At 41.9% G+C, this 27,062-nt stretch overlaps 1 protein-coding gene across 1 annotated transcript; it reads right to left on the reverse strand.

The window, feature by feature from the left end:
• On the reverse strand, positions 1-26,886 carry LOC135472611 (ankyrin repeat and LEM domain-containing protein 2-like). Its single transcript, XM_064752195.1, has 11 exons — positions 26,436-26,886; positions 25,594-25,745; positions 24,859-25,035; positions 24,419-24,607; positions 22,087-22,209; positions 19,812-19,878; positions 17,151-17,329; positions 15,747-15,865; positions 10,807-12,588; positions 7,992-8,123; positions 1-5,161 (listed from the first exon to the last, which is right to left on the reverse strand). Exons 1-11 carry the CDS (start codon positions 26,764-26,766, stop codon positions 4,981-4,983), a joined length of 3,432 nt encoding a protein of 1,143 aa, XP_064608265.1. The 5' UTR covers positions 26,767-26,886; the 3' UTR covers positions 1-4,980.
• Positions 26,887-27,062: the final 176 nt, after the last annotated feature.

The raw sequence follows: 27,062 nt of genomic DNA on the forward strand, positions 1-27,062 counted from the left end.
AGGTGCATGCCATAAAAAATATCTAATATGTACCTCAAGTTGATAAATTATAAATGAAGTCAGCGCCAAAATCCACTGTGGGTGACTCCATTTTGTCTAAAGAACTAGTTTTCTGTGTTAGGAGGAGAACTGCCGTCGGAAACCCCCGAAGTGCAGTTCGTCCATTTCCAGTAGAACTCTTCTTCCTCAAGGTAGCGAACAGTGCAGTTCGTTTTCCGCTTGACGATCGGAAAAACAGGAATGTTGGACATATGTTCCGAGTTTACACGAACAAGCCGGCAGTTTTAACGAATCTCACTGGCTGAGACGCAACACACCCCCAGCATGAATTACAGGGATGGAGGATGCGACGGACTCACGATTTATGCCAGCTTTGCCGTTTTCAAGCTTTATGGCGAGGAAAAATCGCAAAATTATGCAGTACCATCAGATGTTTTTAAGTTTTCTTCTCCTTTAATTGATGTTACTACGTCAGATTATCACTTTGAAGTGACCTCTTTCTGTCAGATAATGGTGATGTGGCAAAAAGCAAGTTAATTATTGTGGCTAGATCTGGCAGGGAAACAGAGAGGAAATATTCACGGACAAAGAGGCTTATGACAAACACAAGTGTTCATGGCCCATTTTCATTTTCACAAGGACTAAACTATCATGTTGAAAATAACACAACTATTACTTAATTAGTAAACATGAACACTGTACCTGCAGACACAAAGTCATCTCTATCCTCATTCAGAACTGGGTGACAAGTTTACAGCACTTTACTAGCAGGATAATGACATGCAGACACAAAGTCATCTCTATCCTCATTCAGAACTGGGTGACAAGTTTACAGTACTTTACTAGGAGGATAATGACATGCTGACACAAAGTCATCTCTATGCTCGTTTAGGTCAGGGTGATATGTTTACAGCACTTTACTAGGAGGATAATGACATGCTGACACAAAGTCATCTCTATCCTCATTTAGGTCTGGGTGATATGTGTACAGCACTTATCTGGGAGGATAATTAAGTAAACATAAACACTGTACCTGCAGACACAAAGTCATCTCTATGCTCATTCAGATCTCAGTGACAAGTTTACAGCACTTTACTAGCAGGATAATGACATGCAGACACAAAGTCATCTCTATCCTCATTTAGGTCTGGGTGATATGTGTACAGCACTTATCTGGGAGGATAATGACATGCAGACACAAAGTCATCTCCATGCTCATTTAGGTCAGGGTGATATGTTTACAGCACTTATCTGGGAGGATAATGACATGCAGACACAAAGTCATCTCTATCCTCATTCAGAACTGGGTGACAAGTTTACAGCACTTTACTAGCAGGATAATGACATGCTGACACAAAGTCATCTCTATCCTCATTTAGGTCTGGGTGATATGTGTACAGCACTTATCTGGGAGGATAATTAAGTAAACATAAACACTGTACCTGCAGACACAAAGTCATCTCTATCTTCATTCAGAACTGGGTGACAAGTTACAGCACTTTACTAGGAGGATAATGACATGCTGACATAAAGTCATCTCTATCCTCATTCAGATCTCAGTAACAAGTTTACAGCACTTATCTGGGAGGATATGCTGGTGTTGCCCAGGCTGAACTTTCGTGATCACTTCCTGAACGGGGCTCCACCCGATGCAATTGTAGGGGCAACTAGATCTGGTTGGATGAATGAGGAGCTCTATTCGGAGTATATGAAACACTTCATACATCACATTCGTTGTACGAAAGAGTGCCCAGTTTTGTTGATTCTTGACAATGTGGAGTCGCACATTTCTTTAGAGGCTATTGATTAAGAGAGAGAAAATGGTGCAGTGATGGTAACTTTACCTCCTCACACATCTCACCATCTCCAACCCCTAGACCGCTGTGTTTATGGGCCCTTCAAAACTGCATACAACCTTGCAATAGACAGCAACCATTTATGATTTACCATCCACCATAACAGAGGCCCATGTTAATGCAAAGACATAGAAACTATCTATCTGGTTCTGCTCAACAGGGATATATCCCTTTAACGGACACTTTTCAGAGAAACAGATTTTGCTTCTTCCTCACTGACGGATCACGTCCAGATCTGATGGCTAGACACGAAAGTGAGCCGTTGACACAAAACCGTGCAGTGATAAATGAAGATGGGGCTGCAGAAGAGCACAATAATGCCCCCTTGTCCTGATGAAAATATTTCTGCAGCAGCACAAATACCATCTACATCAACTTCTGGTCTGGACAGTCCTTTAGCATCACCTGCAGCCTTTCATTCTGGCGCCCTAGCTAGATGTGTATCACCATCGGACATTCTGCCATTCCTGAAAGCACAAGCCACAAAATCTAAAGGGGGACAAAACAAAGGATCGACAAAAATCTTGACTAATACACCTGTGCAAAACTGAAACAAGGCAAAATCTCTCTCCAAACCGTCTTGCAAAACAACTAAAAAGCCTTTTTGCAAAAAATGAGGAGCACTCAGGTTGTAGAGGACGATACTAGAGGAAGAAATGCATCTCATAGACACAGACCATGACCTTGAGTTGGACAATGAAACAAATGAAGGTGACTTTGTAGTTGTCAAGTTGAGAGGGGGTAGAGGAAGGAGTTGCATTTCATTCCAAGAGTAGATGTCTCTTCTGATAAACTAGGGGGTGTGCTCCTCAAGTTTCAAGTCTACTTCATACAGCTGATGACAAGCCAACATTTTTGATAGACCAGGAAGACAAAGCATCATTTCCTAGAGAGGATGTTGTTAAAAAGCTACCCACAAGTATCATACAATCTGGCTCTTTGTGCAAGTCAAACCAACAGGTATTTCCCTGCATATTTAACCAAGAGGGAACTTAAGAGTTAAACTATAGACATAGGATGGAACCTTATAAATGAGCCAGCAAACCATTTTTTGAATCTCTTGTAACAATTTTATGCTCAACCTTTGCAAGAAGCTGTTTTTTCTGTAATAAAATATTAAATGTTTTTGTTTGTTATGCATTGGTTCATCTTACCCCACTGACTTGGTCATCTTACCCCACTGAGTGGATCATCTTACCCCACTGACTGGGTCATCTTACCCCACTGACTTGGTCATCTTACCCCACTGAGTGGATCATCTTACCCCACAGAGTGGATCATCTTACCCAACTGACTTGGTCATCTTACCCCACTGAGTGGATCATCTTATCCCACTGACTGGACCATCTTACCCCACTGACTGGGTCATCCTACCCCACTGACTTGGTCATCTTACCCCACTGAGTGGATCATCTTACCCCACTGACTGGGTCATCTTACCCCACTGAGTGGATCATCTTACCCCACTGACTGGATCATCTTACCCCACTGACTGGGTCATCTTACCCCACTGAGTGGATCATCTTACCCCACTGACTGGGTCATCTTACCCCACTGAGTGGATCATCTTACCCCACTGACTTGGTCATCTTATCCCACTGAGTGGATGATCTTACCCCACTGACTGGGTCATCTTATCCCACTGAGTGGATCATCTTACCCCACTGACTGGGTCATCTTACCCCACTGAGTGGGTCATCTTACCTCACTGACTGGGTCATCTTACCCCACTGAGTGGATCATCTTACCCCACTGAGTGGATCATCTTACCCCACTGACTGGGTCATCTTACCCCACTGAGTGGATCATCTTACCCCACTGACTGGGTCATCTTATCCCACTGAGTGGATCATCTTACCCCACTGACTTGGTCATCTTATCCCACTGAGTGGATCACCTTACCCCACTGACTGGGTCATCTTACCCCACTGACTGGATCATCTTAACCCACTGACTGGATCATCTACCCCACTTAAGGGGTAAGATGACACAGGTGAAACACGTTTTATAATCTTCAAACACATAATGTCCTTTCACCTAGTCAAGCTTGACAATGTATTCATCTATAGATGAATAATGTTTAAAAGAGACAGTAGTTTTCAAACATGTATTTAATACACAGGTTTTGAAATGTAAAAAGTGTTTCATCTTGTATGTCATACACATTCACTAGACAGGTGTGTCATACACATCCACTAGACAGGTGTGTCACACATCTACCTTACAGGTATGTCATACACATCCACCAGACAGGTGTGTCATATACGTGTACCATACAGGTATGTCATACACATCCACCAGACAGGTGTGTCATATACGTGTACCATACAGGTGTGTCATACACATCCACTAGACAGGTGTGTCATACACATCCACCAGACAGGTGTGTCACACACATCCATCAGACAGGTGTGTCATACACATCTACCTTACATGCATGTTATACATATCTTCCAGACAGGTGTGTCATACATATCCACCAGACAGGTGTGTCATACACATCCACCAGACAGGTGTGTCATACACATCCACCAGACAGGTCTGTAATCCTTATCCATTTCTGCAATCTGGTGAGTGTCAGTTTAGTGACACGGCTTCACCTTACCTAAGTGCACTAGACCAAAACGTCTCTGTATACATGTACATAGCACATTGAAATAATGAGGTACCAGAAAACAGTACCTGTAACATTCCATTCCAGAAGTATGAAGAATTCATACAAAGATAAGTGAGAGAGACTCAAAGTAGTCGAGTAGCCTACAGTTTTATGTACACGTAAAACAACTCATACAAATCAACACAAACAAAACCTTAGAAAAGTACACATTTTCAGCATAAAAACTATATTGTCTTTGTAAGACTAGTTTATATTTTGCTGAAATAGAAATGACTTTAAAGATTTCCAGAACAATGATTAATGTATGAGAATGTCCATGAAATTTCCATGACAAATGATAAATTTGTAAAAATAATAACTGGAACAAGGGAAACAAATCTACAGACTGGATAAAGACTCCTTCTCCAGGTTGCTGAGGATTTCCCCCACTGTATCACAGAATGAAGATTGAACCTGACCAATCAGGTAGGACTGGTATATAACCTGGTCAGCCAATCAAAGAATCTGTTAGAAGCTATCCAAGTCGAGGCGGGATGGCTGAAGGTGTTGGTGGTTGTGATCAGCTGACAGAGAGGTGACAGGGGAGGCCATAGATGATTGGGACTTAAGTCGAAGCACAGGACTAGAGGCTGTATCTTGGGTGTCAATCACAGCTGTTCTGGAGCGGGCCCGTGCAGGAGTTGGCCAACTGTAAAAATGAAAACAAAACAGATGTTCAACTGATGTAAGAAAAGAAATAGCCTGTACCCTTTCCAAAGTAAAGTCACACACATTATGCGATTAAGATAAAATAGGAAATGGCAAATACAGAGCTTACCCAATACAATTCTGGTGTGGAGGTAAGACAGGGTTTGTACAGGTATATGAAAATGAAATTCAAGGAGTTTTCCAGGAGTTTTTTGTCATTTTCAAGACCAGTTTAAACATACCATGGTGCAAATTATAGACTGCATTTTAAGTCTGAATTACAGATGCTTTAATTTGCATGCACGTATATTGAATAGTATGCTTGGTTTTGCAAGAAATATCTGCCCCTCACCTATGTAATGTGACACTTTCTTTGACCCAGCCTTGGCTCAGTCAAATAATGAACACCATACAGTATATCATTATGCAGGGCTTCCACTGGGTCAGTATTTTTTTTTAAGCCAGTCGCTTTATCCACTCATCAGATTTTGTAGTAAATACTATTTTTCTTTAGCCATACTTCCTTAGCGACCATGACCCTTGTACGTCTCCTGTAATCCGATTTTATCTGTCTTGGTGTAGCTGCTAGAATCAGTTTGGTCTCTTCCAGCTATATCTGGAGTTTATCAAACGTTACATTTAGAAGAATTGCCCTCAAAATAATGGACCAATGCTTGGCAGCATATTTTTGTTTTTTGAAAAAAAAAATCAACCCTTTTTTCAACCAATCTGTAGGATCCTGGTACAATGTACTTTCTTCTATCAGAAAAATTTGTTACGAAATTAATTTGAAAATTCAGTTTATATAAATGCAACATTATGATCAGTACATTGGAGTAACACAGTCTGATAGGAGAAAAACAGACGGCGTACACATTTAGTTAACGGCACATATTCTGAAACATTTAATTTACTTTGGATCCCAAAAAAATAATTTATTAAGTGGAAAAGGTCAAATTTTTCATGGGAGGTAACTTCATTTACAGGTGTAACTTTACCTTGATTTATTTCCCTTGACAATATTTTTTTTTTCCACAATTGGCGATGAAAGGCATCCTCCAAAATGCCATGATTCTCATTCGTTATTTAACAAAAATGATTTCAAGCGTTATTTAATGTAGGTCCACTTGCAACAATGCTGAACCCCCTTTGTAGATTTCTGTCAAGTAATCATCATACAACTGTGTTGTTGTTTTGCCGAGATGAGGCCGTTTGAAATGAAAGTAAGTGGATTATTTTCATAAGAAAAATTGCGAAAATCTGCAAAATTTGTTGCCAAAAACATTCGCATATTTTCAAATTTTATCGTTACTTCAAAAAAATTGTTATAAATTTGCGACAATGGTGAGTGCCAGCAGAAGCCCTGATTATGGGAGAATGATCAGTGAGTTCCCGATATACAGACTCAGCGGTCAGCAGACAATATTTCAGTTCAGGACAAACTAAGATTTTCAAGGAGTTTCCAGGAGTATTTGTCTCTTTTAAGGACTTTCAAGTACCTGAAAATGAAATTGTATTTTTCAAGGAGTTTCAAGGACTGTGCGCATCCTGTAAGATGATTGGATTGGCCCAGGGTTTCTGGGTTTCCATGGGTTTCCCCCGGGCTCTGCCCGCTTCCCTCCCACCATAATGCTGGCTGCCGTTGTAAAAGTAAAATATTTCTCTGCATGGCGTAAAACACCAAACAACTAAATAAATAAAAAAATGTATTGGCCTGATTATATAAAACCCTATATGAGAGCAGACAGGCATATATATTAACAAACACACCCCTTCACAAAAGTCTGCATAGATTAGGATTTTTTACAGAAATAAACCTGCCAGAATGGTCATTACTTTCCTCTACATGTATGCAAATGATTTATTTATTTAGTAGTAGTATAATGGAGTGAGAGCTAACAGAGCTAACTCAAACTGAGATTCATCTTATTAAGTTACCTGTTGTAAAAATCAATCAATCAATCAATCAATCAATCCACTACCATGCGCTTGCTCTATTTGTGGATAACTCATTATCAATGCCTACATGTATGTGAGGTCGAAAGTCTGATGGGGTGTCATATTAGGTGTTCCAGCACAGCACTCTAATCAGGCACCACAATGGTGGCCCTATTTGTGGAAAAGACATTATCAATGCCTACATACATCAGTGCGATAGGCCAAGCCCAGGTCAGCCCATGGGGTGTCATGTCTGGTTTTCCCAGCATAGCACTCCAATCAGGCAGCACAACGTTGGTCCTATTTGTGGAAAAGTCACTATCAATGCTTACAAAAGTCAAAATGTATTTGTACACACCTCTTCAGATGAAATGGTTAGACATTGTTGGTCTGACACTCTCATGCACAAACTCTCCCTGAGGGTAACATTATGACAGGTAACACATATAACACCCTGAGAGCTCTATCTACAAGCAGTTTAATCTGCTCCTCATCAAGTATTAACTCCTGCTTTGTGTTGTCAGGAAACCATACATCTCAATTCCACATGGCCCAAGGCTGACAGAATCTCCACCCCCCCCCCCCCCCCACCCCTACAACCCCAACCACAGGAATCACTGAGGCAACCAATGATATATCAAGTTCTCTGTCAGTCTACATGTACAATCCCAAACTGCTAGTGTGATTATTACTTACTGAAAATTCATATGACAACCAGAAACTTCTGTTCTCAAATAACAATCCCATATCCATACAATAATTGAAAGTATACAGAGAGTAACTGTGACCAACATGTACCCATGTAGATACCGGACAATCCGACTCTTGGGCTAATGAAAGTTACAAGGTTTTGAAAATGGACAAAGATGAACTATGAATGTTTTATGGATTACCTTTGCCTTGCGTCCTCATCAAATGACATCACCAGTTTCTTCCACCTGTGGATGTAAGGGAATTGTTGAGGGTCTACAGGCACATCTTCAAGCGCACGCAAAACATCCAAATCTAGCTTAGTGGCCTCCGTTCTACAACAACAAAAACATCCAAATCTTAGATTAGTGGCATCCATTCTAAAACAACAAAAACATCCAAATCTTAGATCAGTGGCATCCATTCTACAACAACAAAAACTTCAAAATCTAGTTTAGTGGCCTCCGTTCTAAAACAACAAGAACATCCAAATCTAGTTTAGTGGCCTCCGTTCTACAGCAACAAAACCCCCCAAACCTATTTTAGTGACCTCCACTCTACAACAACAAATACATCCAAATCTAAGATTGGTGTCATCCGTTCTACAACAAAAACATCCAAATCTAGCTTAGTGACCTCTGTTTTACAACAACAACAACAACTCCGTAAAATTATCAAATTTATCAAAACTAATCCGAAATTGCTTTTCTACATAAAAAAAACTTCATGGCAGAAACTGCATTTTATGTTGCCTTTTCATTTAAAGGAAGACTTTCAATACAATTAGGACACATTTTATCTCTCATTTTCCCAGTTTCATGACCTAGGCCTATAAAACATACCATCACCTGTAGGACTGTGTTCTGCAATCACCCCATCTCTATTGTCGCAGCGTGACCTAGGCCTACACACACACCATCACCTGCAGGACTGCGTCTGTCATCACCCCATATCTATTGTCACAGCGTGACCTAGGCCTACACACACACCATCACTTGTAGGACTGCGTCTGTCATTACCCCATCTCTATTGTCACAGCGTGACCTAGGCCATCATCACATTTCTATTGTCACAGCATGACCTGGGCAATCACCCCATCTCTAATGTCACAGCAAAACCTAGGCCATCACCCCATCTCTATTGTCACAGCATGACCTAGGCCATCACCCCATCTCTATTGTCACAGCATGACCTAGGCCTACACACACACCATCACCTGTAGGACTGTGTCTGCCACCACCCCATCTCTATTGTCACAGCATCACCTAGGCCATCACCCCATCTCTCCTGTCACAGCGTGACCTAGGCCCACGCACATACATTCACCTGTAGGACTGTGTCTGCCACCACCCCATCTCTATTGTCACAGCATGACATAGGCCTACACACACCCCATCACCTGTAGCACTGTGTCTGCCATCACCCTATCCCTATTGTCACAGCATGACCTAGGCCATCACCCCATCTCTATTGTCACAGCATGACCTAGGCCTACACACACACCATCACCTGTAGCACTGTGTCCGCCATCACCCTATCCCTACTGTCACACCATGACCTCGGCCTACACACACACCATCACCTATAGCACTGTGTCTGCCATCACCCTATCCCTATTGTCACAGTGTGACCTCAGCCTAGACACACACCATCACCTACAGCACTGTGTCTGCCACCACCCCATCTCTACTGTCACAGCATGACCTAGGCCATCACCCCATCTCTATTGTCACAGCATGACCTAGGCCATCACCCCATCTCTATTGTCACAGCATGACCTGGGCCATCACCCCATCTCTATTGTCACAGCATGACCTAGGCCATCACCCCATCTCTATTGTCACAGCATGACCTAGGCCTACACACATACCATCACCTGTAGCACTGTGTCTGCCATCACCTCATCTCTATTGCCACATCGTGACGTAGGGCTACACACACACCATCACCTGCAGGACTGTGTCTGTCATTACCCCATCTCTATTGTCACAGCGTGACCTGGGCCTACACACACACCATCACCTGTAGCACTGTGTTCTGCCATCACCCCATCTCTATTGTCACAGCATCACCTAGGCCTACACACATACATGTACCATCACCTGAAGGACTTTGTCTGCCACCACCCCATCTCTACTGTCACAGCATGACCCAGGCCTACACACACACACCATCACCTGTAGCACTGTGTTCTGCCATCACCGCATCTCTATTGTCGCAGCATAACCTAGGCCATCACCCCATCTCTATTGTCACAGCATGACCTAGGCCTACACACACACACCATCACCTGCAGGACTGTGTCTGTCATTACCCCATCTCTATTGTCACAGCGTGACCAAGGCCTACACACACACCATCACCTGTAGCACTGTGTTCTGCCATCACCCCATCGCTATTGCCAAAGCATGACCTAGGCCTGCAAACACACATCATCACCTGTAGCACTGTGTCTGCCATCACCCTATCCCTATTGTCACAGCATGACCTGGCTACACCCCATTTCTACTGTCACAGCATGACCTAAGCCTACACACATACATTTACCTGTAGCACTGTGTCTGCCATCACCCTATCCCTATTGTCACAGCATGACCTAGACCATCATCCCATCCCTATTGTCACAGCATGACCTGGCCATCACCCCATTTCTACTGTCACAGCATGACCTAGGCCTACACACATACATTCACCTGTAGGACTGTGCTCTCCCATCACTCCATCCCCCCTATTGTCACAATATAAGGCCATTTCATACTGTGCCTGTATACATGTATTCTTTTCACTCGAACAACTAGAACAATGCTATTTGGACAGTGTTTTTTGTTGTTCTTTTTGTTTTACTTTGTAACAACAAGCTAAGCACATACCACCCACTCACAATAAAACTTAAGACAGAGCAATAAATATCATGCACACCCCTCCTGGAAACAGAAATACTTACAATGTAAGTACAAACTCTCCAATAGTATTGTTTTCATCTATATGAAATGCTTTTTTACTTTAACATTTCCTTACCCTTGAATGAAGACTTGAGGTGGGAAATGCTGAGATGTCCTTAATGGGTAACGAGACTGACTTTGTACAGGTGTTTTAGGTGTTCCTGGGGGCACAGCTGTATATGTATGTGACATCACTGTACTGGACACTGATGAAGCAGACACCTGACCTTCATCTGACACTGCTGATGAACCGGACACCTGACCTTCATCTGACACTGCTGATGAACCGGACACCTGACCTTCATCTGACACTGCTGATGAACCGGACACCTGACTTTTATCTGACACTGCTGATGAACCGAACACCTGACCTTCATCTGACACTGCTGATGAACCAGACACTTGACTTTTATCTGACACTGTTGATGAACCACACTGTTGACTGGCCTGTGACACTCCTGATGACTCTGACAGCCGCCTTCCATTTGACTCTTGTACTGAACTGAAATGCATACAGCCATTCTGACCCGGCAGATGGCTAAATTTGCTCTGTTTCAAAATTCTCTGCTCGTCTGCATCTGTGACCATTTTCTCAGGACCATTTTCAACAGGTATACATGTACTTCTAACATCACCCCATGAAGTGGACACCTGTATTGATGATTCTGGTTTCGCTAAATCACTGGTCCCTTGCTCTGACAATGCTGCCAGCCTTGCAAAGGATTCATTTTCATTGCTGTTTGAGTCATTCAAAGCCCAAGAAATCGTCAGTTTACTTTCCATATCTGCTGCCAATGAAGACACCAGAGTTTCGATGGAACTTGGTGACATAGGTGTCTTGTCTGTGCTCTGTGCATGTCCCTTACTGACACAAGGAAGTCTGATATCTGAGGAAGTCTCAGAGGAGGTTACATGCCGCACGGTATGCTCGGGGGAAGTATCCAGATCAGTGCTGCTAGATGCGGCACTTCTGTATCTGGTGAAGGCATCAGCTGTCATACCCTGAGGGGTCCCCTCTGGTGGTGGGAATGTCCCATTGTCTCCCCGCGAGCTTCCGCACACCGGTACTGTGTAAGGAGGGAGGTTGACCATGCCTCCTGACACACTATTGGCAGTCTCCCGTTCACCAGCCTTCCCCTCCAGTGCGTTGTGAGATATCTCTTGTGCATCTTGAGACATCTCCTGAGTACTGTGAGACATCTCCTGTGTATTGTGAGACATCTCCTGTGTATTATGAGCCAGCTCCTGAGTGTTGTGAGACATCTCCTGTGTATTGTGAGGCATCCCCTGTGTATTATGAGACAGCTCGTGTGTATTATGAGATATCTCCTGCGTATAGTGAGACATCTCCAGTATATTTTGAGACATCTCTGTATTGCAAGACATCTCCTCTGTATTCTGAGACAGTGTATTGTGGTATGTCTCATCGTCAGACTCTGAGCCAGACCTACAGCTGGAATAGTTGGACTCCGATGACCCTGATGACCCCGATGACGAGCTGGAAGATCTACTTCCTCGTTTTTTAGCATAATTTTGCTCTTCTCTCGCGACACTAAGGTCCAGTCTGGCCAGTCCATCTGCCTGGCTGGACGGCTCATATGGCCCAAACACAACATCGTGAGAGGAATCAAGGATACTGGGACTGTCTTCCTCAAACTCACACAGACTGCTGTTCTTTAGGTCCTTCTCTAACAACCAGCCCTGATCTATGGCACATTCCTCTGGGAACAAATTCAAGTACTGTCCTCGTAAATGGTTGTTCAGTAGACTCAGGCCTTGGCTGGATCGCAGATCAACGTAAGCCTTCAGGAACTGCCAGTATTCTGCCCAGGGAACCTTCAGGTCATGAGCAAGCTTTCTGAAATGCACAATTATAATGTGGTCATGGTAATTACCGTCATGTGACAAGCTACTACGAGTATAAACATAGCAGCACATTAACAACAATCAGTAATTACCACCATGTGACAAACTATTACAAGTACAAACACAGCAGCATATTAGTAACAAACTGTAATTACCCTCATGTGACAAGCTATTACAAGTACAAACACAGCAGCATACTAATTATAATGTGGTCATGGTAATTACCGTCATGTGACAAGCTACTACGAGTATAAACATAGCAGCACATTAACAACAAACAGTAATTACCACCATGTGACAAACTATTACAAGTACAAACACAGCAGCATATTAGTAACAAACTGTAATTACCCTCATGTGACAAGCTATTACAAGTACAAACACAGCAGCATACTAATTATAATGTGGTCATGGTAATTACCGTCATGTGACAAGCTACTATGAGTATAAAACATAGCAGCACATTAACAACAAACAGTAATTACCACCATGTGACAAACTATTACAAGTACAAACACAGCAGCATATTAGTAACAAACTGTAATTACCATCATGTGACAAGCTACTACGAGTATAAACATAGCAGCATATTAACAACAAACAGTAATTACCATCATGTGACAAGCTATTATGAGTATAAACATAAAAGCATATTAATAACAAACAGCAATTACCATCATGTGACAAGCTATTACAAGTACAAACACAGCAGCACATTAATAACAAACAGTGATTACCATCATGTGATGAGCTGATACAAGTATAAACATAATAGCATATTAACAAACAGTAATTACTGTCATGTAACAAGCTATTACGAGTATAAACATAACACCATATTAACACATAGTAATCACCATCATATGACAAGCCATTACAAGTACAAACACAGCAGCACATTAACAACAAGCTGTAATTACCATCATGTGACCAGCTGTTACAAGTACAAACATAGCAGCATATTAGTAACAAACAGTAATTACTATCATATGATAAGCTATTACGAGTATAAACATAGCATCATATTAATAACAAACAGATCATTTTATAACATGTTATTTATTTACTTATTTGATTGGTGTTTTACGCCGTGCTCAAGAATATTTCACTTATACGACCGCAGCCAGCATTATGGTGGGTGGAAACCGGGCAGAGCCAGGGGGGAAACCCACGACCATCCGCAGGTTGCTGACAGACCTTTCCACATACGGCCGGAGAGGAAGCCAGCATGAGCTGGACTTGAACTCACAGCGACCGCATTGGTGAGAGACTCCTGGGTCATTATGCTGTGCTAGCGCGCTAACCAACTGAGCCACGGAGGCCCCTTTTATAACAAGAGTAACACCACTAGACCAGTAGATATTACCAGTAAACTGATACAGGTGGAACTGTAGGAACAAATTAGTAATACTTACATGTATAAACTGGAACCCATGGGTTTAAAAGAGGTCTGATTATTGTGCAGTGTAATAGGAGAATTATAAGGTATTAGCTGCATGAATGTGGCTCAACTGATCACAAGATGTACCAAGCACTACTAAGCCTAAACCAGGCAGTTTTCAGTCTTGAAAAAGTCTGTGAGTTGAGCAAAAAGGTAAAGGAATAAAACAGCTTTTGTCCCACCTGATTCAAAAAAAAAAGATTTCTTTATGATGGAACAGAATGATGTATTAGGGACATGGCAGACTTTAAAGAAGGCTCTCTTGGGGACACTTTAATTTAATACACCTAATTGTAAAAATTTCATACCAGTAGCAAACCTCTTAAAGTTTGACAATCATTTACATGTAACTGTGTACACGTCTCATGCAGCAAAACACTGCTTTTATGCTAGACAAACCAACACATCTCTTTGCTTTTCTTTATGTATCAGCAAGTAGTGGTTTACGGTTGCCTCTCCGTCACTATTTCCACACAAAGAATTAATGTCATTGTTAGATTTTCAGGATCTACATGCATGGTGTGCAGATGAATATGCTATGACATTGTGGACGAAATGCCTTTCTCCTGACTGTGGCAAGAGCACACCTGTAATACTGAACCTAGTTTCGGTAAATCAGAGCATTGTTGTGGTTTGTGATCACCTGAAGAAGGAAACTGTCACATTCCCCCCCCCCCCCCCCCCCTCAAAAACCCTGAATTAAGTGACTCAGTTCTGTTCTATGCACTTGGACTGGCCAAATCACTGGAAATGTGACCATTTTGTATCATGCACCTAAACAGGGGGAACAGACAACACTAAAATTTTATTGTATAAAGACATCATTTACCTGGTATTTTAAGTATTGTGCTTCACAATAATGATGCATAGTAAAACAGTGACAATTTTGGCCACCTCAGAAATGCCTTCAAAGGCCTCTGTCTACTTCACCTCCTGACACCAAAAAGAGGTCACAAGTCTAGACCAACCATTCAAGTATTGCAGTGCAGTCTACAGTCAATGTACAAGCAGATACATGTAATGATGTAGACATGGTTTAACATCCATACATGTATACACAGTGTGGACTCCAAGATGACATACTGCTGCCCATCCATGTTCTCAATACCCTTGTCACACCACACACCTGCCTGTCTGCTCAATACCCTTGTCACACCACACACACCTGCCTGTCTGCTCATTACCATTGTCACACCACACACACCTGCTTGTCTGCTCAATACCCTTGTCAACCCACACACACCTGCCTGTCTGCTCAATACCATTGTCACACCACACACACCTGCATGTCTGCTCAATACCCTTGTCACACCACACACCTGTCTGTCTGCTCATTACCCTTATCACACCACACACACCTGCATGTCTGCTCAATGCCCTAGTCACACAACACACAACTGCCTATCTGCTCAATGCCCTTGTCACACCACACACATCTGCATGTCTGCTCAATACCATTGTCACACCACACACACCTGCATGTCTGCTCAATGCCTTTGTCACAAAACATACACCTGCCTATCTGCTCAATGCCCTTGTCACATCACACACACCTGCCTGTCTGCTCAATACCCTTGTCACACCACACACACCTGCATGTCTGCTCAATGCCCTTGTCACATCACATACACCTGTCTGTCTGCTCAATGCCCTTGTCACATCACACACACCTGCATGTCTGCTCAATGCCCTAGTCACACAACACACACCTGCCTATCCTCTCAATGCCCTTGTCACAGTCCTCGCGGCGGATCTCTGACAGTCGCCTTTTCACATGATCAGGACTACCCGACGGCGGAGTTACCCAGTGGCGGTGAAATGTGTCAGCCTGATATAACAGAGACGAAAAAAATATTAACCAATACATTCCAGTACGTGGAAGAAAGTTGCGAGTATACAGTGGAATGTGGACAGTATACTGAGTGACATGAACAGTATGTGGACAAATCCCTAAGAAAGTGTAGAGTACATGGAAGAATAAGAACAGCATGTGGAGAGAGTGGTGGAGTGTGGAGAGTATGTGGAGGTCAGTTCGACTGCTCCCCTTGTGAAACACTACATGTAAAGTCAGTTGGATTGCTCCCCTTGTGAAACACTACATGTAAAGTCAGTTGGATTGCCCCCCTTGTGAAACACTACATGTAAAGTCAGTTGGATTGCTCCCCTTGTGAAACACTACATGTAAAGTCAGTTGGATTGCTCCCCTTGTGAAACACTACATGTAAAGTCAGTTGGATTGCTCCCCCTGTGAAACACTACATGTACAGTCAGTTGGGTTGCTCCCCTTGTGACACACTACATGTACAGTCAGTTGGATTGCTCCCCTTGTGAAACACTATGTACAGTCAGTTGGGTTGCTCCCCTTATGAAATGCGACATGTACTGTCAGTTGGACTGCTCCCCTTGTGAAACACTACATGTAAAGTCAGTTGGATTGCTCCCCTTGTGAAACACTATATGTACAGTCAGTTGGATTGCTCCCCTTGTGAAACGAGACATGTACTGTCAGTTGGATTGCTCCCCTGTGAAACACTACATGTACAGTCAGTTGGATTGCTCCCCCTATGAAACACTACATGTACAGTCAGTTGGGTTGCTCCCCTTGTGAAACACTACATGTACAGTCAGTTGGGTGGTTCCTCTTGTGAAACGCTACATGTACAGTCAGTTGGGTTGTTCCCCTTGTGAAACACTACATGTACAGTCAGTTGGGTTGCTACATGTCAGTTGGATTAAAAGATTACATTTAACAATAGATATTCATGTCAGTACACTACACTTTCACAATAAAATTAACTAAGTAAGTGAAAATACGAGGTAAGCTTTATCAGACAGTCAACTGAAAAGTATAACTATAAAAATACTTTCATATATCTTTTTACAGTTTTTAAAGGGAGTTAAGGTAATTTACTTGTTTGAATTCTATGGGGGCTTTTTGGCCATACTGACAGTGTTTAGGAACTAAGCTAACATCACCACTGTTTCTTTATGTTCACCAGAAAGAAGACATTTTTGAGAACATTACTTCAGTGAAAAGATGAGCAGTCATGCATGGAAGCTACACTGCTTTTGCTCATGTTCGAAATGATGAAGCATAAGTGTATGGATGTTACCACTGCAGGGGACATAGGTCCAGCGTAGGCTCGTACAACTAGCTGGGGGTCCCTGGGGCTTTGTGAGGAGGCTGTCGGCGCAAGCACACTTCTCTGTGCAGACTCAGGTGACCAAGGTTCACCAATCACAGGCTGGGAACAGTTGTCATCCGATCTCAAGAGTGGGACAAAACACGAATCTGTAACAAAACATCTGTAAGTTTCAATCCCATCAACACAAAATACAAGTCTGTCACAAAACACAAGTTTCATTCCCGTCAACACAAAACACAAGTCTGTCACAAAATACAAGTTTCAATCCCACCAACACAAAACACAAGTCTGTCACAAACCACAAGTTTCAATCCCATTAACACAAAACACAAGTCTGTCACAAAACACAAGTTCCATTCCCATCAACACAAAATAGAAGTCCATAACAAAACACAAGTTTCAATCACATCAACACAAAATACAAGCCCATAACAAAACACAAGTTTCATTCCCATCAACACAAAACACAAGTCCATAACAAAATACAAGTTTCAATCCCATCAACACAAAACACAAGTCTATCACAACATACAAGTTTCAATCCCATCAACACAAAACACAAGTCCATAACAAAACACAAGTTTCATTCTCGTCAACACAAAACACAAGTCTATAACAAAATACAAGTTTCAATCCCATCAACACAAAACACAAGCCTATAACAAACCACAAGTTTCAATCCCATCAACACAAAACAAGTCCATAACAAAACACAAATTTCAATCAATTCAATAGGGCCTTTTGGAACACTCTGGCAGGTTTCAATATACGACGCATAATCTTCTTTAATATCAAACCAAATATTTACTTCCCTCTCGTCCGCATTATTTTCTGCAGCACAATGCAACTGAGCTACAGGCACCCTCCACCAATAAACCACATCTAAAATATAACAAGGTGAAATAATAAAGGATTGACTAATATTTTTCAAGTTAACTGGGATATAAACAAAAATCCACAGTGTAAACTGCATGAATCTGCGTAGCGGTTCAAGAAAAAAGTTTGCACAGCGTTTTTTTGTGTATACCCCAATATACCTAAAAAATATTACAGTCAATCATAATAATTTAATTTAATTTAATTTAAGGAATAAAAGGATGTTATCTAATGTTTTAGTTTCATTCAAAACTGTGAGAAATGTTAGTTGATTGTTCTGAAGAAGGGAACGCGGCCGGCTCCAGAATACACACTGTATGAATGAGATTCCTTGGGCCCGTGAAATTTGTGATCAAAGTTCTAAGTTACTAAGCAACGTCACATGCCCTGTAAGCGAAATGACGAGGCAAAGCTTGCATCTGTGGGTCATTTCAAAAAGAATTGTGAATAACTGAACATTTAGAGGTGAAGTCCAAGGCAGGCAATTTTGGGCACAGAAGATGCAGAAGGAGTTGAATTTATTTTGTGCGACATATTTTCTAGGAGACAATGCCCTTGCGCTGTTTATGACGGACTAGTGCTACTGTTGTTGCAAGCCAAGGATATGTGGGAGTGTGTAGGCTACACAAGTCACTTCGTCATGTCAGTTGCAAAACATGTGTAGTATTAGTATTTCAAACATACTGGCTATCCAAGAACAACAGCGTGTATTTCAAACATACTGGCTATCCAAGAGCAACAGTGTGTATTTTAAACACTTTGGAAAAGCAATTTTGATCAAACTGGCTTGTTTTTGCCTATGCAATTACATTCCCTGACCCAGTATATCTGTGCTTGTTTGTGATCCAGCTCATATACTGAGGTAGGCATTACTGTTTAACAGTCTTAATTCATCCTAGACTATCCACAGAATTTGTACTGATGCTCCTGTTATGAATGTTCGGGAGCGGCAGATCCAGGATCAATCCTGGGTCGAGTCACACCTACAACTTCAAAAGAGGAAGTTGTAACTTCCTCGCTTGGCGTTCAGCATGAAGGGGATAGTGCAATGACTGGTTGACCCGTATCAGTATAATGGCTCGGGTGGGGTGGCTTACTTGCTTTCGTTAAGTCGTTTCAATGAACCAGCACTAGATAAAAGAGCGGTGGAAATCCGTCCTGCAGCAAGGAGATATATTACATACACCCTAAGGATTCTTTTGTCGTCATATGACCGAGGAATTGTGGAGCACGACGTTAAACACCAAGCACTCCCTCACTCACTGCTGTTAAGAATGTGAATATACACATAATACAGATGAATGTCGATGTATTTGTAGTGTTCTGTTTTGTCATTTTACATGATGTGCCCTCAGTCTCTTTCAAATCCATTCTCAGAAAAAGCAGTCCTTTGTGGGGGTGGCTTCACTTTTTTCTGCTTGTCGGAGTATAAACACAAAAATTGACAAATCGCATGGTGCCTTATAAGCGTAAATTCAGGAAAACGGAATTATTCTTGTATGATTCCAAACACCCAGCAAACATAGCAGTACCTTTCACCAATGTATTTCTTTGACACATGACACATAATGGAACTATCCAATACTGGTACTTCACATTCTCTCACTGTTGGTTAACATCATCCTCAAGACTGCAATAACAATCTGCCTCATGGAAGAAACTGGACTGCCCAGGAATAAACCACCCATCACAAGCAAGTTACTAACTAACTTTCAATCATACAGGAGTAAGCGTTTTTGTCACCTGACTCACCTTCAAGCAAGCTTTGGATTCTTTCACTCAAACTTTTACATGGAGATGAGCAACGAGAACAGACAACCTGCAACAACAATACAGATATCACCAAGCGGTATCACCTGAATATTAGGCTTCTTTGATTACCCTGTATCTGTACCCATTACCAGTACCTGTACCTTTACCCAGTACATATACCTGTACCCAGCACCTGTACCCTATACCTGTGCCCAGTACATGTACCTGTACCTAGCACCTGTGCCCAGTACCTGTACCTAGAACCTGTACCCTATACCTCGATCCTGTAGATGTATCCAGAACATGTACCTGTACCCAGCACCTGTGCCCAGTGCCTGTACCTCTGCTCAGTACCTGTACCTATACCCAGCACCTGTACTCTATACCTATGCCCTATACCTCTACCCTGTATCTGTACCTGTACCCAATACCTGTACCTGTACCCAGTGTCTGCCCCCAGTACTTGTGTAAACCCACAAATACATGTAGCTGCTGTTTGGTACAGATAAGACAGCATACCCTGTACATGTGTAAGCCTATACACACAGCTGCTGTCTGGGACAGATAAGGCAGCATACCCTGTACATGTGTAAGCCTATACACACAGCTGCTGTCTGGGACAGATAAGACAGCATACCCTGCACATGTGTAAACCTATACACACAGCTGCTGTCTGGTACAGATAAGGCAGCATACCCTGTACATGTGTAAGCCTATACACACAGCTGCTGTCTGGGACAGATAAGACAGCATACCCTGACAATGTGTAAACCTATACACACATCTGCTGTTTGGTACAGATAAGACACCATACCCTGTACATGTGTAAACCTATACACACATCTGCTGTTTGGTACAGATAAGACACCATACCCTGTACATGTGTAAGCCTATACAATCAGCTGTTGTCTGGGACAGATAAGGCAGCATACCCTGTACATGTGTAAGCCTATACACTCAGCTGTTGTCTGTCTGATATGAGGCACTGACTGACACAGACAGCCAACATGTACATGAGGCACTGACTGACACAGACAGCAAACCTGTACATGAGGCACTGACTGATACAGACAGCAAACCTCTACATAAGGTACTAACACAGACAACCAACCTGTACATGAGGCACTGACTGACACAGACAGCAAACCTGTACATGAGGCACTGACTGATACAGACAGCAAACCTCTACATAAGGTACTGACTAACATAGACAACCAACCTGTACATGAGGTACTGACTGGCACAGACAGCAAACCTGTACATGAGGGACCGATTGACACAGCCAGCCAACCTGTCCATGGTTTACTGACTGACGCAGACAGCCAACCTCTAGATGAAGTACTGACTGACACAGATAGCCAACCTGTACATGAGGTACTGACTAACAAGAGACAGCAAACCTTGTTCACTCTTTAAAAACTTTGTTGTTTTCATAACCAAGTTCTTTCACACTGAAGTCAAATATTCCTTCTTGATTCTGGATCCAACCTTAAATTTGAGTGAATTTACGAACTTTAAACCTAAACAACTGAAGCTGAAAGGCATCCATTGCTTTTGCCACTGTGGTGAAGGTACGCCAATTTTGCTTTCGCCCTACAGAAATTGTATCTGCCAAAACTAATGTATTGAATGGCTAGTCGAGGCATAGCAACTAAGTAAATAATCCAAATCTTATAATGAGTTCGGGCTGTTTTTGTTTTGTTTTTGTTTTGTTTTTTTTATTTGACGCAAAGGGCACTTCAAGGGAACGGCAGCGTCCGGTAATCAGACGCTGAGAAGGGCTGGATTAGGCCCTGACCTGTGAAGCACATGTAGATGTACGTATGTACTGAACTACCTGTGAAGCACATGGAGATGTACGTATGTGCTGAACTACCTGTGAAGCACATGGAGATGTACGTATGCACTGAACTACCTGTTTCCAACACAGGTACAGTAGACTACACTGCACACTTACCTGTATGTAGTTACTGACAGACAAAAATAAGGCAGAATTCCCTACAGATTATGCATATGACAACCATATCTTGAGCTGCTATCAAGGCAACAGCTACATGTCAGTAGTCACAAGTGACTTGAGCTTTACCCTGGGATCTTTATCTCCACTGCCAGACAACTGGATTGCTTTAAGATGAATAGTTTCTCAGTAATAAGACTTAATAATACAGAAACTACAACACAAATCTCACACAGGAACAAAACTCAGAAGGAAGAGACATTTGGAGCAGCCAAGCGGGGAGTTAATCAAGCAGCTAGGATTCTGTATCTGTCTCACCTGACTAGGAGTCTCGCCATGCTTGTTCACCCGTTTTCTGTCTGTGCTGGGATGAGAGGCAAACACCTCCACCACCTCCGCATAGCCGAACTTACAAGCAAAATGTAACGGGCTCTCACAAAACTAGACAAGAGACAAAGATTTCAGAAATAATGCAAAAACTGTGGCATTTAAACACAAATTATAAAGAACATCTATTGTACGTAACCTTGAATCATGATTCTATTTCTCTAATAAGTAAAAACAGATTCACACAGAAGACAACAGAAGAAAGCTGAGCAAGTACCCTAGTTGTTGTAAGTTTCAAGACATATTAGTAGTGTTGAAAGTAGAAGATTTCTTTACCAGCCTTTTTGAAAAGTAAAGATATGAGTATGTTGTTCATTAGATGGTCTAACCATGTGAAAAAAAAGAAACTCAATATTCCTGCTACAATTACATATATACTGGCAAAAATGAGCAGACCAGGTGTCGCAAAAATGAGAAGAAATAGGGTAATACAAACACATGTAGATGTACGTACGTGCTGAACTACCTGTGAAGCACATGTAGATGTACGTACGTGCTGAACTACCTGTGAAGCACATGTAGATGTACGTACGTGCTGAACTACCTGTGAAGCACATGTAGATGTACGTATGTGCTGAACTACCTGTGAAGCACATGTAGATGTACGTATGCACTGAACTACCTGTGAAGCACATGTAGATGTATGTATGCACTGAACTACCTGTGAAGCACACGTAGATGTACGTACGTGCTGAACTACCTGTGAAGCACATGTAGATGTATGTATGCACTGAACTACCTGTGAAGCACATGGAGATGTACGTACGTGCTGAACTACCTGTGAAGCACATGTAGATGTACGTATGCACTGACCTGCCTGTGAAGCACATGTACATGTAGATGTAAGTATGCTCTGAACAACCTGTGAAGCACATGTAAATGTACATATGCTCTGAACTACCTGTGAAGCAAATGTAGATCTATGTATGTATGCTCTTAACTACCTGTGAAACACATGTAAATGTACGTATGCTCTGAACTACCTGTGAAGCACATGCAGATGTATGTATGTACTGAACTACCTGTGAGGCATATGTAGATGTACATATGCTCTGAATTACCTACGGTTTCCTACGGTTGACCTCCACCCCACGTGCACACCACAACTCAGCCCGAAAATTCAGACTAAGGATGCCTTGTATTTACAGATATGTAGAGAACTCTGCCATCTGGGATGACATGTGCATCTGATCATCACACTGTATCATTAAAAAGTCGTTTTCTGTGTGTAACAAACACTGTTTTTTGAAGCCAGGTCGGTTGGTCAGCATCTTTTTTCTTGAAGTAAATTGAAAAAAGTAATTCCTGGACCGCATAATCTGAATGCTAATTAAATTATAGCGGGTCCAATTTTCGTCACCTGCTTCAGGACATATTTTAAATGCTCTTTAAAAACTTTGTTGTTTTCATAACCAAGTTCTTTCACACTGAAGTCAAATATTCCTTCTTGATTCTGGATCCAACCTTAAATTTGAGTGAATTTACGAACTTTAAACCTAAACAACTGAAGCTGAAAGGCATCCATTGCTTTTGCCACTGTGGTGAAGGTACGCCAATTTTGCTTTCGCCCTACAGAAATTGTATCTGCCAAAACTAATGTAGTGAATGGCTAGTCGAGGCATAGCAACTAAGTAAATAATCCAAATCTTATAATGAGTTCGGGCTGTTTTTGTTTTGTTTTTGTTTTTTTTATTTGACGCAAAGGGCATTTCGAGGGAACGGCAGCGTCCGGTAATCAGACGCTGAGAAGGGCTGGATTAGGCCCTGACCTGTGAAGCACACGTAGATGTACGTATGTACTGAACTACCTGTGAAGCACATGGAGATGTACGTATGCTCTGAACTACCTGTGAAGCACATGTAGATGTATGTATGCTCTGAACTACCTGTGAAGCACATGGAGATGTACGTATGCACTGAACTACCTGTGAAGCACATGTAGATGTACGTATGCTCTGAACTACCTGTGAAGCACATGGAGATGTACGTATCCTCTGAACTACCTGTGAAGCACATGTAGATGTACGTTTGCTCTGAACTACCTGTGAAGCACATCCACATGTACTTACCCGCTGAACTACCTTTGAAGCACATGTAGATGTATGTATGTACTGAACTACCTCTAAAGCACATGTAGATGTACGTATGCACTGAAGTACCTGTGAACCACATGTAAATGTGCGTATGTACTGAACTACCTCTGTAGTACATCCATAATAGAAGTAATAACCAATTATTTGGTGTGACATCAACAAAGACCCACCCCTTTGTCAGGCATGTTCAGGTAGAGATCGGTGATAAACTTGATGCGGTTGTTACAGGTCATCTCCGAGTCCATGGGATAGAGAGTCTTGAGGAAGCCACTGTTCTGAATGGTGTCTATAATTAGGCGACACATAATGGGTTGGTTACTCTTGGCTGCCACATGTAGGGCATTATAGCGAAAACCTTCCTAAAATACAGAAATGGAGAAAATAAAATTAAACTCATAACAACTACGTGAGTATCCTGGCAATTTTAAAGAAAAGTTTACAACCTTATACTGGACTGGTATGGATATCAAAGTTCAAGCCCAGAGTTGTTGCTATCAAAAAACTGTAATGCTGTTGATCGCATGAACAACGTGCAAAATACTATTTTTGTATTAAATTAGTTCAGTTCTGGATGAGTAAGCAATGCCTGAAGAACACATATAAGACTTACCTGTAAAATAACAGGTGTGTCCCCACTGCTGATGAGATAACGAGGGTTGGTCCACACAGTCTCTCGGAAGCTTTCCTCATCCCCTTTCTCTATTAACTTTCTGAGAGCAACTAACTCAGGCATTTTGGGGGCTTTAAAGGCAATGCCTTCCGAGGAAGGCACTTGACTAAATTCAGACTACAACAGTCATATAAAGCACAACCATGAATGATGTACACTATGTGATTGCAACTGTATTAAACTGCACCAACTCAAGTTCTAAAAGGAACTAATATTAAACGATATGAAGGAAAAGGTATTTCTGGCTGAATAACAGTAAAAACACTCAAAAAAAATCAGTTTGCACAAATTTTTCCTGCTGAGACATAATACTCTTTACATGCAGATGAATCAAGCAGATATGACATCGAGTCAAACAATCATGCTGGAATGGCAAGAGCGATTGAAAGTATGTGTAATGAGTGCTTATGTAGCAGTGATGAGTGACACAATGTGCTCTGGCTTGACATCACACCAAGCAAAAGTGGAAATGAAAGAAACATTTGTTTCAGTAATGTGCATGAATAGTGCTTTTAATATACTGCAATATTTTTCTGTCAGTCTATAGAAGCAATTAATACCGTCTCCGTCCTTGTCATTTAGACTTACACTGAAGTAATGTAACACAATCAAATATCTCAGTTATACAATGCACTACTCAACAGACAAACCCTAGGCTACTCTTCATGTACTTACCACAGCAGATTTAAGCGGGGAGCAGATTTCAATTTTTGAGTGGGAAAACTTCTCCGCCTCTGAAAGACTTTTAAAGGTTTTGAACCGTGACCCTTTGTATGCTTTGACAGCTTTCAGAGCAGCTGTCTTGTCTGTAAACACCAGCTGGGCATCTGTTCAAGTATACACATAAATGTGAATGTACATGTTAAGATTAATCTGTCTAGACAAAATCAGTGCCACTTATTTTTAATATTCAGAGTCCGGCAGTCCATCCATGTCTCTCAAAATACATGGCACTGATTTCAAACTCCCACCTGCGTTCTCACTCAACACAATCAAACTCACCACCTCTCCTAGTCTGCGTATACACTGTCTCGTGGGATGAGACATAATTGGATATGCCACAATCATGGGTGCTCAACCTTCAGTCAGAGTCCCTGCCATTCATAGAAGTGAATAAGCACTCCACATATTCTAGAAGGTCAGATTTGCAAGGTAAAATCTCCCCTTCCCTTTACCACACAACTTTACATGGTAAATATAAAAAGCAAGACAGGAACAAATGCTCAAATGGAAAAGTACTACTTTTCCGCCAGCACAGACACAGTGTGTTCCAATAGGACTCTATTCTGGTTCTGCAGTACCTCTCCAGAACAACTAGAAGTGTGAAATCAATGTGCTCTGAGAAGGTCAAAAAATTCCGTTTCAAGACCAGACAATCTCTGCTATTCTGGAGGCAATTTTAAAACTGTTTGGAAAAATTACACTCTTCAATTCTAAAAGAATGTTCAAATTTGAGGTTAAAATATACAGTCTATTCTGATAATCATACATTGTTAAATGATCACCCAGTCAATTACCTCTCAAGCTTCGGTCATCTTGTAAATCTTCGGGGAGACAAATCCCATAGTATGTGTGAGCAACATTTGAAACACCTTGAACAGGGGACTTGGACGTCACCAACGCGCTTTTCTTATCTGGACCGGCCGAAGAGCGATTTGGCTCTACTTCCGTGTTATCTGGAGGGAAATGGCTAGGATATCTTTCCTGATAAAGTTTCTTAGCTAATTTTTTAACGAACAGAAACTTTGTCGAATTTGTAATGGGACCAACGTCTTCACCGTAACTTCGCAAACGGCTGCGCAAAGCATCCACACTCATGCCTTTCAACTCTTGAACTATATTCTCCATGGTGCCAACCAAGGCAGCGTAATCACTTTTGCTTGAAAAACAGATACCGCGATGTTTTGATTTCAAGCACGGGCATTTTCAACTCAAAATTCTGGGGTTTTAGCTTTTAAGTTCAACAACGTGTTGACAAACCGGAAGCTAGGGTCAGATTGACAGTATTTGTCCTTCATAAACCTGTTTTTCATTGGATAATGGTCAAACCCAACTCCACAGTAATCCAATGACATCTGCCGTTACATGAGTTGACCTCTGTGCCCTGATGGAGCGTTTGTAAAAGCAGACAGCGATGTTGCTGA

This window comes from Liolophura sinensis, chromosome 8 (genome assembly GCF_032854445.1).
Source record: "Liolophura sinensis isolate JHLJ2023 chromosome 8, CUHK_Ljap_v2, whole genome shotgun sequence".
In the NCBI taxonomy this organism is placed as follows: Eukaryota; Metazoa; Mollusca; class Polyplacophora; order Chitonida; family Chitonidae; genus Liolophura; species Liolophura sinensis.